At 38.6% G+C, this 19,398-nt stretch overlaps 1 protein-coding gene across 1 annotated transcript in view; it reads left to right on the top strand.

The window, feature by feature from the left end:
* Positions 1-19,398, top strand: part of LOC122792799 (extracellular matrix organizing protein FRAS1-like) — a 4,352,848-nt gene that overhangs the window by 2,309,801 nt on the left and 2,023,649 nt on the right. The window contains exon 34 of the mRNA XM_044060368.1: positions 11,694-11,831. Coding sequence (XP_043916303.1) covers positions 11,694-11,831 — 138 coding nt within the window. The remainder of the gene's footprint in view (positions 1-11,693; positions 11,832-19,398) is intronic.

Genomic DNA, 19,398 nt, shown 5'->3' with positions numbered 1-19,398 from the left:
AAAAGTAAAATTGACAAAATTCATCCCACTTGTAAAGAGTCCAAGGTATGACAATATGTTTGTGAAACATCAGATAAAATATCATTCTGATTTTGTATTCATAATATAGCATTGATGTCAAGACTGACTGTACTGATTGTAATCAATACAAAGGATAGTTTTTACTGATAACATTGCTGTTTGTACCATTTTAATAGCTTTTATTGCTTACAAAATATTTGCATTTCTCTGTGTTATGTTTTTAAGGTGATTTCCCAGAAAATGCTTTGAAATGTAACAATGCGCATGTTATGTAGCAATATGTGCTATATGTACAATAGTGCAGTGTATGCTATTAGAGGCATGACATTACACATCACACAGGAGTTAATGTGATAAAATATGTAATAATAAAGGTATATGATTGCCCATTAAAGAAGACTATATTATAGCTTCTAGTTTTAAAATTATTAATTGGCTGAACTGTGAATATGAGGCTAACTGGAGAGAAAGTTATATCTGTGTAATGTTAATAACTCCAAATAGCCACTTTAATGGAAGTAGTGATATTCAAAAACTTTTGGTTGTTAATATCAAATCATTTCAATATAATTTAACCTATCAGTTTGACTCCAGATATCTACAAAAATGCACTAAAGACTATTACATATTAACAGTATAAATATACTAACTTACAAAGTTGGTTATTTGCTATATTTACATTGGGAATTAATATAGGTTTATTACAAACAGCAAATAAAAGCACAACATTAAATTTGAGAGAAAAGCACTTATTAGTGTGGTACAATTGTATGGAAGGAGTAAAAGTTAAAACTACTCGTAAAAGTTTGTTCTTGATGTGCTCAAGTCCCAAGCACTCGAAGGGACAGTCTCTTAAAGGTAGGGACTTTTGTATGTTTTTTTTTTTTGTACAGGCTGCCACTCACACTTGAACTCAAATATGAGTTTAGGCAAGCAGATGCTGCACTTTACTCAAACTCAAATAATGTGTTCAGTTAAAGTAAGTAAGGCAGCCACGGGGAAGGGGTAGGGAGTGATATGGGTAAGGGCATTGGTTAGGACAGTGATCAGGAAACAGGATTTAGGTTCAGGAGGTAGGGTAGTTTTAGGATTAGAGAGGGGAGTTTATGGATAGGGAACCACAGGACAGTTTTACGTTTAGGGAGGAGCAAAGGAGTTTAGGGAAAGGGAGTGTGCAGGGAATTTTGGTGTATGTGTTGATGGGAGTTTTAGGTTTAGGGAGGAATTGGCTAATTTAGATTGAGGGCAGGGGAGTGTAATTTTAGGATTAGGAGTTGGGTTAGGAACTTGTTGGGAGCTTTATGGTTTGAGTCAGGGCTGTGGTAAGGCTGTACAGTTCAATACCATCAGGTTTTGGGAGGGATTAGTAGTGAAGTCAGACTTTACTAATAGGAATTAGAGCTCATGCCTTTTCAAACAAGTGGCGATAAGTAAGTGTGTTTCAAGCTACTAGCACACGTACTTGTGGTAGACGTCTGAAAAAATAATGGAGGAATACATCAAAGGGAAGTTGTTTAACTGTGCAAACTATAAGTCAGTACATATTTAAGAGAAATAAAAGCCTTATAGGATCCACCTTAAAAAATTGTTGTGTACATAAGTAAGAAAACATATACAAACAACAATAATAAATCTGTGTTATCCAATAAATGAGCAAAATTCATTCAGTAGATAATTATTGGGTATAAATACTTAGACAAATATAATTTATTAAAAAAACATTATTGTTAAGCTCTGTTAAATGGACTACAACCTTGTTATTTTGGAGAATATATAAATGGAAATTCTGAAATAGAGTATTTTCATGTGCCACATAAAATAGATGGAATCACAAGAAATAAAAACAGTTGTGTATGTTGATTATGTAAAGAAAATGTAGATGCTCGTTAGGAATGTGTGTTCATTGAATGTACAAAACTTAGAAATTATTGGAAGCCAATGCAAACTTTATGGACAGACAATTTTAAGCTTACAGAATATGATTTTAGAATAATCCAGTACCAGCAGGTATAAATACTAGTAATTGCTCCTGTTTGTAAAAAATATTAACTATATCAAGAAAAATAAGAAGAAACTAGTTAATAGAAGCTGAACCTAAAGTTACAGAATTTCTGTGGCTGTTTCAGGAAGTCTGTGCTAAAGAACTTGGAATAATAGACTGGCAAAGTAAATTGCCACCCAAAAAGTTACATTCTGGCCAAAAATCACAGCACTTTTAAAAATATGTAACACTGGTACCACATCACATGAATGATTTACTGTATTATACAGAATAAACAATATTTATGAAGCCAAGTATATATAGTGTAAGTAGTGGTTCAGCACTTTGTAAAATGTTTTAATGTAAAAATGCTTGGGTTTTAATCTTGTAAAATAATTGCAGGTTTCCTGAACTGTACTGTGAAATTACTTCTAAATATGTGTATTGTTTTTTGAGGGGGGCTATTTTGATGTTACAGTCTAATTAAAATCTTAAAAAAAAAATAAAATGTCACTAAGACTGTGCAGTGTAATGAAGGCTGTTTGTAAGTTTCTGCTGCTTGGGTTTCCTAGATTCATAGGGACACTTTTGAGACTGACATTCGGGTATCACTCTTGCAAAGAGTTTAACTTTATATTTTATAAATTTGTGGTGTCTTGCATGGTGCATCACAACTCAGTTTGACTTAAGAAATGTAAAATAAGCAAACAAATAAGCGAGTGTGTTTTTGCACTTTTTTAATCTCCTACATTTGACCATCAGAGAAGTCCAGTGCCTCTCCTTGATCACTGTGTGCACATACCCCCTCCTGTTCTCCCATGAAGTTGCTCTGATAAGAGTCAGGGACAACAAGGAGACCAATGTGTCCCAAATCCCTATCATTCTGCTGTCAGGATTTTTTTTCCCTATCTTTCCCCCACCCCTACTCAAAGATACTTTTACAGTAGTATTTATTCTTAACGTAATCACAACTACATAGTTAAGAATAAGAAGCAGTTGTTCTGACTGGTAAAGAAAGTAAATGCATATGACATGAAAGGTGTCTGTTTGAAACAAGTTGGACTACTAATTACATCTGATAACTGGTATCACACAAGTGCTTGAATTATTCTGTTTATATCTTTGCTGTTTATAAATGTGCATGCAGAGGTATATACATGGATTTACAGGATCATTACTGCCTAATAATACCATCTGATTATAAGAACTATGTGTGGGTGAGCTGTTTGGCCATTGTCAGTTAAACAATATTTGCATTTCTTCTTCAGGTTGTGTGTATATATATATATATATATATATATATATATATATATATATATATATATATATATATAGGACTATGTTGTGTATTTGTTTTATGTTGGCATGGCTTTACAACTTACAGGAGCTGTCTTTGAAAATATCCCTGTTCGATTAAAAGGGGGCCAGTGAAGTAGGATGCCTTCTTGTATACAGCTCAGCAAGCTCCTGCCTGGTGCCCTGCAGAGTTCTACAGCAGCAGAGAGACAAGAGAGACTTTGGAATGATTAAGTATCATTTTTTCTGCATTTACTTGCTGCCTTTAACTAATTCCGCCTAAAACACCGATTTTCTAGAGTTTCTGTGTTTTAAAAAGCTTGTTTCAGCTACATATTGTACTTATTTTACTAGTTTAGAAAGGCGGGAAACAAGTATATATATTTTTTCTGTCAGAAAATAAAGCAGATACACTAAAAAAAAACAGTTTAAAAGCACAGAAAATGATACTTATTGTTATGTATCGCAGATCAGAGTTGTAGTCAATGCCCCCAGTAATAAAGTAGGAAGAAACACAAATATAGTAAAAGCAGATGAATAAAGTGCAATATATATATATATATATATATATATATATATATATATATATATATATATATATATATAAAAACAATAGAAAACGAACAAACTGATTTAAACAAGTTACCCAGTTAACCAGAAAAAAGCTCAAAACTGAGCCCTGTTCCAGCAGTCTTCAATCAGGCAAGTTCTAACTGCACACCCTTGCTTACTAGGGTGCAGGGTAACCTTCTTCAAAAAAAGATGGCCTGGATGAGTGCTCAAGTTATACAAACAAAGCTAGATTCAGCAGGCCTGAATCTGGTCTACGCTACAGCAACAAGGTGCACCCATTTCAGAAAGAAACAGTTCAACTAAGCAGTCACAATAAGCCTGTGACCAGAAATTCCCAGATCATAAGGGCAGAATTCAGCCTCTCCTCCCACAAGAGTGCAGACCACAAACCTTCTTAATGTAGAATAACTGGCCTGAAGCCCAAGTGCTTAAGCCAGAACTAATACACTTTTAGAATAGCAGACACTGGGCCTTCAATCAGCAATTCCCAGCTTAGAAGGATGTAAGCTACCTGCCCTGCCACAACAGTGCAGACCACAAACCTTCTTAATGTAAAGCAGCCTGTATGAAGCCCAAGTGCTTAAACCAAAAGACTTAGAATAACAGTTACAATTTAATCAGGCTACGACCAAGCAGTAATAAATGCAGCAGAATAAATAAAATTGAGTACTTTTAAGGAAAGCAAAATAAAGTAGGGGGAAACACAAATCCAGTAAAAGCAAATGAATAAAGTGCAAACTTTTTTTTTTTTTAAGTGCAAGAAGAGAAGAAGGAAGTACCTAAGTGGATTGTCCTTCTCAAATCTTCTCTCTGTAGTAAGCAGAGTGAACACTAGACACAGAATATGATCTAACTGTACTTGGTTAAGTGAGCAAATGAGATGGACCCAGGAGGAGTGTTCTGATACAGACTTACAGGAGAGGTGGGCAATTCCACATCCACCAACAACTGCAGAGAGACACACAGCACACTGTTCAGAAACACACAATTAGGAAACAGAAAAAATGAAAATACAGTACTTTTAAAACTGCAAGATTGTACTTAACAGAACACTAAAATTCACTACTGCAAGTTTCACTTAGCTTCAACTTGTAATGCAGATGTTTGTAGCCAAGCAAGTCTGTCAGGAGTGGAGCATAAAATGCCCTTATTACTTAAAATTACTTTGCAAAATTAAAGTGGGTAAGGTATTATGATGTAATATGGTTAGGATGTGTCATTAAATATATTAGAAATTATTTCTAAATGTGGGTTACTATGGAGTGGGCTTCTGATCTATTTATGTGACTCATTGTGGGGTGTCTGAAATGGGAGGGGGGGCCAAAGTGATAACCAGAGAGGAGCAGGATAAGTCAATCTGCTCATACACACATGCACATGCTCACTGAGCAGCAGATTGAGATCCAGGAAAGAGAAATTATGCCACATTAGTTAGATTCAAAGCAGTGCTATCCTGTAGATGATTCATTATAGAACAGTCAACATGTTCTTATTTTATTGGGTATGGACACAGCACTTGGTACAGAGAGAGATGCAGATATTCCTCAATTTGAATATTAACATGCTATTAAGTTGGGTTTTAGATTGAACAGAAAATCTAAAAGCTTAGCTAACATCCAGTTGACCCTGTATTTGTGCCTAACTTTCATCTCCATCCTTCCTTTATCCATCCTAGCTTCTACCTATGTTCCTCTACTTCCTTTATTATACCATCTACATTCTTAACTTTATCTTCAACTGTTTATGTATATTGTCAATATATTTTATTTGTAACATTCATTACCAGTGTTTTCTATTTATATATATGTATTTTGTAATTGTTTTGTATATGAATTCAAAAATAACTGTTTACTTTATATGAAAGCAAAAGAGTCACTATGTAATACTAACTGGAGTGATGTGTTCCGTGGAAAAACTGCAGATGAATGTGGAAAGTTTTAAAAGAGAAATTGAGTGCAAAAACTTCAAAAAAATGTTCAACATCAGGAGGCATACAATGTCAGGGGATATATTTCTATAAGAACAAGATTTGTGATTAAGATGAAAGACAGAAACTATAAGAAATGGAAGAGAGGAAAAAAAACACAACTTTGAAAACTGAAGTAAACAAGCTGGACAGACGGATTAAGCGTAGTGTGAGACAAGATCAAGAAAATTTTGAAGAAAACGTATATAAAGATATTGATCATAATATTAAACCTTTTTTAGATATATAAAATGTGGAAGGAGTAAAGACATACAAATTGATTAACTGTGTACAGATTCAAAATGTATCGAGTACAACAGATTATAGAATTATTTACAAAATCTTATGCAAAGCGGTTTGGCTCCACAAAGCGGTAATAAGTTGTCAGCCCAGGTGACCTCAGATACTGGAATCAAATTAGATTATATTGAAAAAAACTATGCAAACTGGATCCAAACAAAACACGAGGAAGAGATGGAATTAGTAATAATGACCTGACAACATTTCAGAAAGAACTTACAGTACCATTATATTAATTATTTACTAGGTCATATAAATTTGGTTCTGTCTTTCGGCTTTTCCGGTTGGGGTTGCCACAGCGGAACTCCGGTCCGCTAATGATTGGTAGTTGATTTTTATGTGCCAAGTTACCAGCCCTGATGGACAACCTTCAACGAAGGTATGCCCATTCACACATGTCTCCACGCAGAAGACGTTTTAGCTGAGAATCGAACCGGACAGCGTTTTACTGTGAGGCGACAACGCTACCGCAGCACCTTCTCAAGATTGGAGGCATGCACTTATTATAACTGTCTGTACATCTCAACTATACAGATTTTCACTGAATGTCCAGATTTACACCTCATATTTTTGATCAGTTTTTCATAAAATTGTGTTTTTCTGGCAAATTATTGGCAAGTCATTAAAGACTGAAGACAGAAATAATGGCAGGCGTTTGAGTTTCAGAATTCATACCCTTCAGAAAATTTGTTCTAAAGCAAAACCTGTTATCCTATCAACTTTTTAAGTTTGTAAGAGCAATATTTAAAAATGATTCCATTTTTATGGCATTGTCCAGATTTCTTGTTCTAAGAGATTGAGAGGTATGAAAACTGTCTTTAAGGGAAAGGGGAGTAGGACAAATGCAGAGTCATATAGACCCTGAAGTCTGCTTTCATGATGGGGAAAAATGATGGAGAAGGTAAAATTGGGCAAGTTCTTGTGAGAATTGGATAGGTTGTGACTTGAAACTGTATATCAGCATGCATATGTTGAAAATAGATATATTACCACCTGTAACTTGATGTTCTATAGCAATATAATAGCTATGAATGAAAAATTGTGCTGTGATGTAATTTATCGAGATTTAACTTCTGCATTTAATAAAGTCATACACAAAACACTGATCAGTAAAGTAGAACAACTAGGTATTGATGTACTCTTGATAAGATGGATAGCTGCATGGCTTACAAATAGGATATGGCAAGTATCATACAGGAACTAGACAGGTGAAATTCTTGGTTACAGTCAGGGTGTCCCACAGGGCTCTGTCTTAGGCTCTTACTTATTTAGATTTTATCTTTCACACCTAACTTTTTCATCTGAGGTGTTCTACAACCTATATGCAGGTGACCTGAAATTGGGTAAAATGATTACATGTGTTACTGATAAGGCATGTCTGCAAAAGAACTTGACTAAATTAACCATTTGAGCACAGGAGAAAAATATGCTGATAAATCAAAAACTAAGCATATGAGATTTGGGAAACATAAATTGAAAGGTGAATATTTAGTACAGCACACAGTGACTGAAACTGTAGACTCATTTAAGGACCTGGGTATATGGGTAGATCCAGCTAGGAGTTTTACTAATCATATCAGCCAATTGGTTAATGATATTTTTAGAACTATAGGTTCTATAAAAAGATTTATAAAGTCTAGGAAATCAGAGATTATAAAATCATTCTTTGCTAGTTACATTAGACCCAAACTTGAGTATGGAATAACATTATGGAAACCTTATAACAAAACAAGCATGAGTAAACTGGAAAGAGTATAGTGGAACTATATCAAGAACATCCATGGATGTGGAAATTTAAGTTATTATGAAAGACTAAAATATCTGAACTTATACAGTGTCTATATAGATAGTCAAGAGGAGAGCTTGTTCAGGTATATAGGGCATTTAGAGACGGCTTCCTCTGGGAATATTTTGTGGAAGATTCTATAATTGGTTCTCTGAGACAGCAGCTATTGTATGTAACAGATTCCAAATCACGTTAAAGCAAGCACTAGTTTATTTTTAAGAACAGCCTGGACACTTATGGGAACAACTGTTATAGTATATTGGCAGGACAGAAGGGCATTAATGCCTGTGTTTTAAATATTTGTATGTATGTCCATTTAATTTTTTTGTCACCTGCACTGAAAATGGGTTTTTACCTCAGTCTGATTATTCCTGTTCAACAAATACAAATAAGGGAATTTTAAAATAGAAGCAAATAATGTTGACACAAGTTTTCTAAAAGCGGCAGTCAGGTGTGTTAACTTAGGACATGCAACAGATAAAAGAGGAACCTAGAGGACACGTGAGACTGGCACAAGCAGTAAGTTTTCACTTAAGTGTACTGAATTGTACTCCAGGCAAATGACTGCATACATGCAGCTGTTGTACATTCTTCCATGTGGCATTTGCAAGGAGCATTAAAACACACTTGCACTTCACTGTCCACTGAAGTTTTTGTTGTAGTTTCTTGAAATAAGGGGCATGCCAGATTATGAACACTTTTTTGCTGTATTGTCCTCAGAAGATGCTTGTTAAATTGCTAGTGGGTAGGGAATGTTGAGTAGAAGAGGATGAGAGAGAGACAGATGAAGTTGTAAGCAAGCCACTTCTCCCTATAAAACATTATTATAAAACAGCAAATGTATGAATACAGCTATATGTTAATGAAGTAGATATGCCTGGAGGATGTAAACTAAGGTAGAACTAGGCACTACTAGTAGATATGTCTGTCACCCACCTATGGAGTAACGACGTTACATCTGGGTGACAGAAGAAAGTGAGCATTTGCCTAATTAAACCCCATAGCTGCAATCACAGGTTTGCAAACACCAAAGTTGTAGTCACAGGTTTACAAACCCCATAGCTGTGATCACATGTTTACAAACACCAAAGTTGTAATCACAGGTTTACAAACCCCATAGCTGTAATCACATGTTTGCAAGCACCAAAGCTGTAATCGCAGCTTTACAAACCCCATAGCTGTAATCACATATTCACAAACCCCATAGCTGTAATCACACGTTCACAAACACCAAATCTGTAATCTTACAGGCTGAGATGATGAGCATTACTGTAGCAGTTGTTTCAAAGCTGTCATGTAAATGCAGCATAGAAGCTGTGTCAGCACACACATCAGTCAAACAAGTGCAACAAGAACTATAAAATCTAAGAAAGGGAATATGAAGCAGAGAACATGATATGCAAATTAGCCAAGCAAATACAATAGAAAATTTAGTGCAAATGAAACAGAAAACACACTGCTGTACCTCTCTGGTATGTGCCTTCCTGGAGTAAGACGTATAAGTAATAGCGGTACTTGCTGTACAGGAAAGATGAATTTTCAAAAATCGTAGTCTCAGAGGGCAGTAAATATAATTCATTCATATTGCATATTTCATATTTGTAAGGGATATTTTAAGACAATGGAATTAATAATTAGATGTATAACATCCAGAAAACCTGAAATCGTCATACCACTATTTAATCTGCTGTCTCGAATATTCATGCAGGGGCCTTGCAAGGGGGAGAAATCTAAAAGGAATGGAAGGTAAATAGACATCACTAACCAAAGAGGAGTAAGGAACGAGGAACTTCAGCTATGGAGAGCAGCTGAGGAGGTTAAGCTTGTATTCTTTTACAGAGACAACTTAGGACGGAATTAATTCGTATATGCATAGGGACGCTTAACGATTTCATGTCGGAGTGCTTATTATTTTAATATACGTTGACATTAATAACTTGAAGGGAACTTAGCTACGAGACTGAACAAGATCCATGTCACTCTACATAGGAAGGGATGATTTACTTAATCGTGGGTGGTTTAGACAGTGTAATAAATGTATGAGAAGTGAGAAATGCACATTTGTATTATGGTTGGTTGTAGACATGTTTTCCCCCCAGCCTGGTGAATATTATTTTCTAGTTTTTGTGCACTTTGGAGCTTAATCCTGTTATGTACCTTATTCCTTAACTTTTGGACTACCCTTGTTAAAGTATTTATTCTCTTCCCTTTCTTAGATTTTACACATGGTCATATTTATTTTAATGTTTGTCTTTCAGTGTTGGTATAATGCGTTGGGCAGACGTGACTTTTCTAGGTATATTATCTGTGACTACTGTTATACAAGTTACACATGTTGGGTGTTTTGTACCAGTGCTGGGAAGGAATCTGAAATGAAATATGCCAAAGCATTGGCTGAATGTTGGCATTTAGAGTGTGTGTTTCTGAGTGGCAGTGCCTGCACTTGTTAATCTGGAGGTTTGTAAATGCTGTCTATCAGTGACCATTGTGAAGCAGGCCCGGAATAACAGGTGAAGGTGACCTACATGTCACTTCATTGCCTCAGACTGTGTAGTATTTACAGTATTCATGGATTAAATGACAGCATAAATCATCATATATTTAATTCAGAAATCACTCTGCAGTGCATAGCATTGCGTTTTCAAATACTGTATTGGATGAGTGCCGTCATGACCTCTTAAACTTATCACCCCAAGCTAACATTTGTCTGAAGTGTTGAATGGTCTTTAAAGCGTACAGAGTACGGCAATGTAGTTTATGGAGATGCTATACTAAAATCAAGCTTTACTTGTAAACACAGGGTTTCTAAAAATAAGGGCATGTCTTCTACCATGTGGCAGTTGAGGCACTATTTAAAACTGAAACTTTGTTTTCTGATAAACAAATTTCCTCTTTTTGAACTTTGCATGCTTGCAAGAAATCACAGCAGTTAGGAGTGTAGGTCTGGCACATTTACAAATGTATAGGGTGGGTCATTTCTCAATGAAATGTGAGATTTTGCAGGACACCGCAAACGCTCAACAATTAATGCTACTTTAGTGCAGGATAGTAGAAGTGCTGTTATTGCCTTTATAACAGATACCTGGCGAAGAAAGGCTCTGTCAGTGTATAGTACAGGTATGACTGAAGTAGACTGGGCTGCTGTTATGCCGGATGTCAAGCATGTGCAGTAGAAAAACATGCAACTAATAAGTATACAATGTACTTAGCACAGCAATCAGCCCACCTTTGTTGTCTTTTCTTGCATATTTAATTCCCCTTCATAATGTTACTGTGCTCCCTTCCACTTATACAGATATCCATTTATCACCAGGGTTGAGCTTCTTAGTGCCATTTTCATTACAATGTCTCTCTCCCTTCTGTGTCCTTCATTTGCATTGCTTTACCATTGATATCAGTGTCATTGATATGTAATCAATTATAGTCAATTGCAGCGTAATGTTAGTCACCAGGTTGTTCTGCACGTTAACAAAGCACAGTGGAAAAATGGCTGGACCTGTCTGTGGCACAGAAATCAGTAGAGTTAAAGTAAGCTTTTCATTCAAGCTGTCATTTAAATGTTGTTATTTTCCTGCTGTATATCTGGTGTGTTAAAGTCTCCATACATTGTGGTTTTAGTGTTTCCTTACTAAGAACCACATTGGAGGTATGTACATGGTCATGTTTTTTGTTTTAATTTTACAGTAACAAATGTGTATTCTGTTAAGTTTCTGTTTAAAAAACTATAATGTTTGGTGAAGTCATATGACCTTGTTCTGTGACCTTTATAGGTACCATTGAACACGTGGATAGACCCTTCTCAAAGGTAATGCATTTCACACAAGCAGATGTAAACCAGAGGAAAATTGTCTACCGGCCTCCTACTGCGCCTCCTCACCTTCAGGAAATCTATTCATTCTCATTCATGGGTAAGACGAACAATTGTTACAAGCCATCTCATTTTATATATATATATATATATATATATATATATATATATATATATATATATATATATATATATATATATATATATATATTATCCGGTCAGTCATTAAGCCTCCTATAGTTTGGTTGTAGTTCCATAAAGCAAGGTTCTGGGTACAAAGGATCAAAAATGATAGCAGCACTTGCAGCTTAAAGTACTTGCAGTTGGGGATTCCTATGACTAGCTTCCACTGCTTTGCAAATTCTTGCTGGAGAATAATTCAGAATATGGTGCAGAAGTTGCCATATCTCCTGCTAACTGTGGCAACTGCTGCATCATATTCTTGCTGCATTGGGACTAGCTAGGGTGCTATGAACTTTGGCTCTAGTTGACTGTCACTATTGAACTGACACTCCTGACCACATGTGCAAAAATGGGAAAAGGGTTTATAGATGTATGGATGAATGATGCATGATCATGTTTTGCCAGTGAACTGGTGTACCAGACTGGCTTTCAATGTAAAATGATTGACAGCATAGTGACATGACTATTTATGATTCAAATATAGCATAATGCTCTGAATCCCCTGTGACACCCCAATACTGGCCCAGTAGTCAAGGAACTTCAGTCCTCACCACTAGCACCAGTGAGGGACGTACCTTGGGAGGATGACAAATACACACACATTATTTCCAGATGCAGCTCTCTGCATCAAGTGCAATGTCCCTTAAGAGCACACAGAGACCACAGTCAGTCTGGGATTGGTCTCTCCCTCTTTCTCCAGATCCCCACTAAGACTCCCTACTGGCATAGCTGTAGAGGTGAGATCTCAGCTGAGTGACTAACTAGAGCTTTGTGTCCCTGCCCAAGTAGCTGACACACACACTTTAAGGTTTGATTTACACACACACAGACACACACACACACACACACACACACACACACACACACAGACACACACACACACTCCTGGTAAAGGCTGGCACAGGTTTACTAACTGTGCTCCCTTTTGCCCAGACTTTAAGGTAGTTTCCCCTGTCACCAGTCACTCCTTATCAGCTAATTTAAGGCCCTTAACAAAGGGTGTCCAATCTTACTATGTAATGCTATTATTAATACAAATGGTAGTTTGACCAAGAGTAAGGCTATTAGGAGTGGCCTACGCAGTGTCACCAAATAAATATGCAAGTAATCTCAGAACTTAAATATGTCTCACAAATATCAACCAGAATGATAGGTTTAAATATATTTAATAATAAGTAATAAAAGAACAAGAAAATACTCAGTAAAGAATCACAGTAACTTCAGAGTTCAAAGTCAGAGGAAATATTTAAAACAACATTGCAGGAAAGTCTCAAATAAAGAAAAACATCAAAATTAAGCTCAGCTATATTCCTGACTATATGTAAAAGAAATTGCTGTACCCTAATTAACTTACTTACAAAGCTAGCAGGTAGATGTGGTGAGTAGGTTTTCCAGCTGATGTTGTCAGGTCAAAGACAAATACAGAACTGCTATCTCTCTCTCAGAGACTTCTTATATTAATATTAGAGATCTTACTACTGGGATACTTGTAGAATGACATCACTTCTTGTTGTCTGACTTCAGTTCCCAGGCTAACAACCACTGATTTTAGCATCTGCCTGCAAACATACATCGATCTTAGATCTTTTGGCAAATGGTGGAAGTCGTAAAATAATATACATTCCACTGCATTTAAAGATGATACAAAAAACTTCTCTAGTACAGACATTCTGTCTCCTGTTGACTTGAAACTGAAAGATAACATCCTTTTATTACATGGTTATAAAGCAATTTAAGTTTTCAGCTATTCTTCTAAAGTTAACTTCTTGTGTTTCAGTTCCCTTTGTTAAGACATATACACCTAAACAGTTACATTACTGTAAAAACAGCAAATATACTCCACCGGAGAAGCGTTCGAAAAAAAACTCAAATTAAAAAAAAAAATCAAAAAAGACAAGGAGCAGATAAGCAAAAAATAAGAATCTAGTAAAAAAATTACCGAAAAATTCAAATCCATCAACACAACAAAAGAAAAGACAGACAGGGCGTCCTTTATTCACTTTCGCTTTCCACCAATTTACAAGGGCATCAATCAGATTTTGAAAGATATCCTTATATCAGGACTAATATTAATAGAATAATCAATTAATTGGTGTAATAATTGTTAATTTAGGGTGAAAGCGCTTTTTTAATTGAAGGACGCCTCTGATCCGCTTAATACCTGAATCGCTAATCTTTCTGTGAATTTGGTGTGCTTGAAATTATTATCACATTTTTGAATTCATTGTGCTTTTTTCACTGGAAGCTTCATTTTTCCTGCAAAGTTATACATTTCTGCTCAGTACTTTACAAAATATCTCTTCAGCACTCATCTGTACAATATGACATACCAGTTCTAATATATTTGTAACACAGGCATATGAATCATGTTGATATTCATGTGAGGTTGGCATAATGGTTAACATGTTTGCCTTACAGACACAAGGTACAGGGTTTGATTCTCGAGTAATTGGATAGGCTTAAAATGGCCCACAAGTGCAGTTAGCCTCGTACTAATCTATGAACCTATGAATGACACACAACCACTTACAAATTCCAGATAGCTGGGCTGGCAGTGTCTCCTATTGTTACATTCCCTCCCCCTGAAAACTCAAGCCAGTTTTTCAAGAGATCCTTGAGAAATGATGCTTGAGAGGGGTGAGCCTATCTGGGAATATACTACCCCATTCCCTGTCTTGGGAGCCCATCTTCATTGGCATTGCTAAACCCACTGCGGTGCTGCACTGTCATATCATATGCCCACAACCCTAGGCTCCACCTTAGTAACTTGGCAATTTGCTGGCTGGCTCAATGTAACCATGTTAAGGGATTGTGTTCTGTAACTAAAATTTCTGCAGTGCCCACACTATGGCTAGACATACCTTTTCTACAGCTGCATAGCATTCCTCCCTGGGTTATAGCCTATGACTGAGATATACCACCGAATGCTCTTCTCCCTTTGAGGAAACCTAGCTGAGTACAGCCCCCCACCCCAAGATTTGAAGCATGCACCTGCACAACAAATTCTTTGCTGTAATCTGGACTGGCTAACACAGGTGGTCCTCCCAAAGCTCCTGGAATGCCTGCTCACATGCTGAGGTCCACACTAGCTTATCTGGCCTCTTTTTCCTTGTCAGGGCTGTGAGGGGAGCAACTATGGTACTATATTTGGGGACAAGCTTTCTGTAGTACCCTGCTGTCCCTAAGAATGACCTCACCTGATTTTTGGTAACAAGCAGGCCATGCCTGAATGGCTTCCACTTTGGCAGGTTCTGGCCTGATCTTACTACTCCCTACTCTATCTCCCAGGTGGAAAACCTCTGCCATACTCACCTGACATTTACTGGGCTTAATAGTCACCCCTGCCCTCTGTAGTCTGCCCAGCACCTCCCTAATATGCTGAAGGTGCTCTTGCCAGAAATGGCTGTAGATGGCACTATTATCCAGGTAAGCAATAGTGAAATGTCCTGCTCCTACTAGGATATGATCTACCAGCCTCTTGAAAGTTGTTGGGGCATTTTCTATCCCAAAGGGCAGATTTGTGAAATCATACAAGCTATGAGGAGTCACAAAGGCTGACCTCGGTCTAGTGTTGGGAGTGAAGGGCACATGCCAGTAACCCTTGGTAAGATCAATAGTGGTAAGATACTTAGCCCCACCCAGCTGCTCTAGGGCTTCATCTGTCCTAGGCATGGGGTAAGCATCTGACTCTGTGTGACTATTTAATTTTCTGTAGTCCACACAGAACCTGGTGCTGCCATCCTTCTTTGGTGCCAGTACCACTGGGGAGGCCCAGGGACTGCTGGACTCCTGGATTACCCCTAGTACCAACATTTCCTGTATCTCCTCTCTCAGGGTCTGTTTGACTCTCTCAGGCACCGTATAAGGGGCCTGATTAGTAGGCGTTTGGGGTCCTGTATACACATGGTGCTGCACCAGATGACTGCACCCTGGTTTCCCAGTGAACATGTCCCCAAACTCCTGCAACACTGCTCAGATTTCTCTAACCTGTGTAGGGGATACCTGCTTGGACATTGCTACCCCTTCCACTGAGGTGTCAGTCCGAGCCTCACTGAGGAGATCAGTGATCAGATCCCCCTTAGACTCCTCCTGACATTCACTGCAAATACTCAGCACAAGGGCCTCTCTATCATGGTACAATTTGTGCCCCTGCTTCCTGCATAGCTGTTCTGCCATGTAGTAAACATCATTGATCTTCCTTACTACTTTGAAGGATCTCTCCCAAGCTGCTTGCAGCTTGTCTTTGACAGGAATGAAAACTGTAACCTGCTGCCCCACAGCATACTCTCTAGCTTAAGCATTCCTGTCATACCAGACCTTTTTCTACTGTTGGGCTTCTGCCATGTTCTCCTGGGCCAAGCCCATAAATTCCCTGAGGCTTGTCCTAAGGTTTAGGACATATGCCACAACAGACTCCTTGTGGGAGTCCCACTCACCCTCCCACTTATCACAAATCAAATCTAGCGGTCCCCTCAACCTATGCCCATACAGCAACTCAAAGGGTGAAAAACTTGTAGATTCATGGGGTCCCTCCCTGTAAGCAAACAACAGATGGGGCAAATATTTGTCCCAGTCCCTCTTAACCTGGTCTGCAAATTCCCATAGCATAGTCTTTAGTGTAGAGTTTAACCTCTCAACCAGACCATTAGTCTGGGGGTGGTAGGGGGTGGTCCTTAGATGCTTCACCCCACTGTGCTTCCAGATACAAGCCAGCAGGTCGACATGAAGTTATCCCCTCTGTCAGTCAGTATTTCATTTGGGAAACCCACCCTGCTGAAAATCTCTTAACAAAGCATTTCCCACCTTTTCTGCTTCAAAGGAGGACATGCCCACTACCTCAGGGTATTTGTTAGCATAATCTACTACCTATAGGATACACTTCTTTCTTGTGGAACTTGGGGTACTCAGATGCCCCGTAGTATCCATAGCTACCCTCTGAAACAGATCCTCAATCACAGGCAAAGGCATTAAAGGAGCCTTGACCTTGTCTCCTGCTTTACCTACCTTTTGGCACTGCTCAAAGGTCCTGCAGTACCCTGTTACATCTGGAAATGCCAGGCCAATAAAAGTTCTGCATAATACGTCTCTTGGTATGCTTTATGCCCATATGACCTGGAAGCAGAATATCATGGGCTATGGCTAGAAGTGTCAGATGGTAGGCTCTGGGCACTACCAACTGCTGTATTCTTTCACCCTATAGCCCTCCCTCAGGGGTCCACTCTCTGTACAGTTACCCTTTGTCCCAGCATACAGACTCCCCCTTCAAATCAAGTGTCTCACTAGTTACCTCCCTCAGGCCTTGTAATGTAGGGTCTGATAGCTGTGCCTGTCACAACTCTCTCTTGTAACCCTTCCCAGCTCCCCTTACACAGGAAGTTTGGTATTCTATGATAGCGGTGCCTCACTGTCAGCCTGGGTACTACTACTCACCTCTGCCCTTGCAGTCACTCTGTCCAAGGGAACATCAGTACCCACAAGCAGCTGTGGCTCACCTTCAGACTCACTGCTACAGGGTAGCTCCCTTCCTGAAATAACCACCACACCTGTCCTAGCTTCAAGTCTGTGGTCTGTCCGGGTTCCCCCAGGCTACCAGACCCACATGCTTGTCTCCAAGCCTGATTGCGTGTCACTGCTTGCACACGAGGTACTGCATTATCAAAATCGTTCCCTATCAGGACATCTGCAGGGATATCCTCGAACATAATTACTTGCTGGCTTCCTTTTCCACCCTCCCATTCAAGGTGAAACCTAGCCAAAGATATCTGGAATACAGTCCCTCCTAAAGCTCTGACTGGAGTAGACTGCCCAAGCAAGTAGTGCTCCTCTGTAACCATTGCAGGCCTCACAATCTTTCCCATTTACTAAGGATATCTCTTGTGGTAGTTTGGTACCCTTGTTGTCTCCAGACAACTCACTGCTGGGAATCTGTCATTCCCACTTACTGGCTCTCATAGGTTCGTAGGTGTTTACTGGGCTAATGACCACAAGAGCCTTTTTAAGCCTAGCCATGTATCCCAAATCTCTGATGAGTTCTGATACCCTTGGTAAATGTACGCATGAGCTTGGGAGATGAACCATTTAGAGGTTACCTATTTGCATCAGAGACATAGCTGCCAAACCAGGAATGAATTTCTGGTTTCCCATCCAGTTGTCCAAGTTGCACTTGAATTGGATTAGGGAGGAACTCTGCTTCACATGGATGGGGAGCCTGTTCCATAGACTGGGTAGTCTCTGGGATATGTACCTCTCTCTCCAGCAGGTCCTGTTTGTATCACAGGCAAGGTTTAAGTCTTTAGAATGGGTAATTCTGGTACCGTTTGTTTTGTGGATATACAGGAGGTCCATCAGACTGGGGTCTGACAATGCCAGGCATAGATATCCTCTCAGAAGCCTGTAGGGGACAGAATACAGGGATAAGGCCTTGAGGCAGTCTGTATAGGACATATTACTTATGCCCTGTATTCTTTTAGTGAGGAACCTCTGTTGACGTTCCAGTTGTTGGATATGCCTGGTTAGGTAGATAGCAAATGGGGGGAGGGGCATTGTACTCAATGACAAGTCTGATGAATGCCGAATACAGTGGAACAACGGCTTCCTTGGACTTAGATGCCATACCTTTGTTTATATTTTGTGCAACATAGAATGATTTCCTCACCACTGTAGACGTGTGATGATCAAAGGCTAGATTACTATCTATGTGTGTCCTTAAGTCCCTGACTACTGGGTCAACTCTAAGGGGCGTGTTGTCAATATGATTGTTACCAGGGATGGATGACTTCCCAAAGGATATTATTATGCATTCCTTGGCATTTAGTTTTAGTCAATGACTCTGACACCAGTTGTTTCTGTGTTGGACCCTCCTGGAGAACATTTGTGTCAGTGTGAGATTCAGTGACAGCTTATAATTTGCAATAATCTGCAGATTTAGTCAGACAGACACCAGCTGAGTGACCAAGCTAAGATGTCCAGCACCCTGTCTGTCCAACCAGTGGTTCGTGTCCCTGCCCAAGTAGCTGACACACACACACTTTGAGGTTTGATTTGCGCGTGCACACACACACACACACACACACACACACACACACACACACACACACACACACACACACACACACACACCTGGGAAAGGCTGGGACAGGTTTACTACCTATGTCCCCTTTTCCCCAGACTATAAGGTAACTTTCCCTGCCACCAGTCACTCCTTATCAGCTACTTTACAGCCCTTAGCAAAGGGTGTCCAGTCTTACTGTGTAATGTTACTATTAATCCAAATGATAGTTTGACCAAGAGCAAGGCTATTAGGAGTGGTCTACACAGTGTCACCAAATAAATATCCAAGTACTCTCAGAATTTAAATATGTCTCACAAATATCAGCCACAATGATAGCTTTAAATATATTTAATAATAAATAATAAAAAAAAAACAAGAAAATACTCAGTAAATAATCACAGTAACTTCAGGTCAAAATCACACAAAATATTTT

This window comes from Protopterus annectens, chromosome 2.part0 (assembly GCF_019279795.1).
Source record: "Protopterus annectens isolate FY-2018-M chromosome 2.part0, PAN1.0, whole genome shotgun sequence".
Taxonomy (NCBI): domain Eukaryota; kingdom Metazoa; phylum Chordata; order Ceratodontiformes; family Protopteridae; genus Protopterus; species Protopterus annectens.
This window is presented reverse-complemented; position numbering and strand designations above follow the sequence as displayed.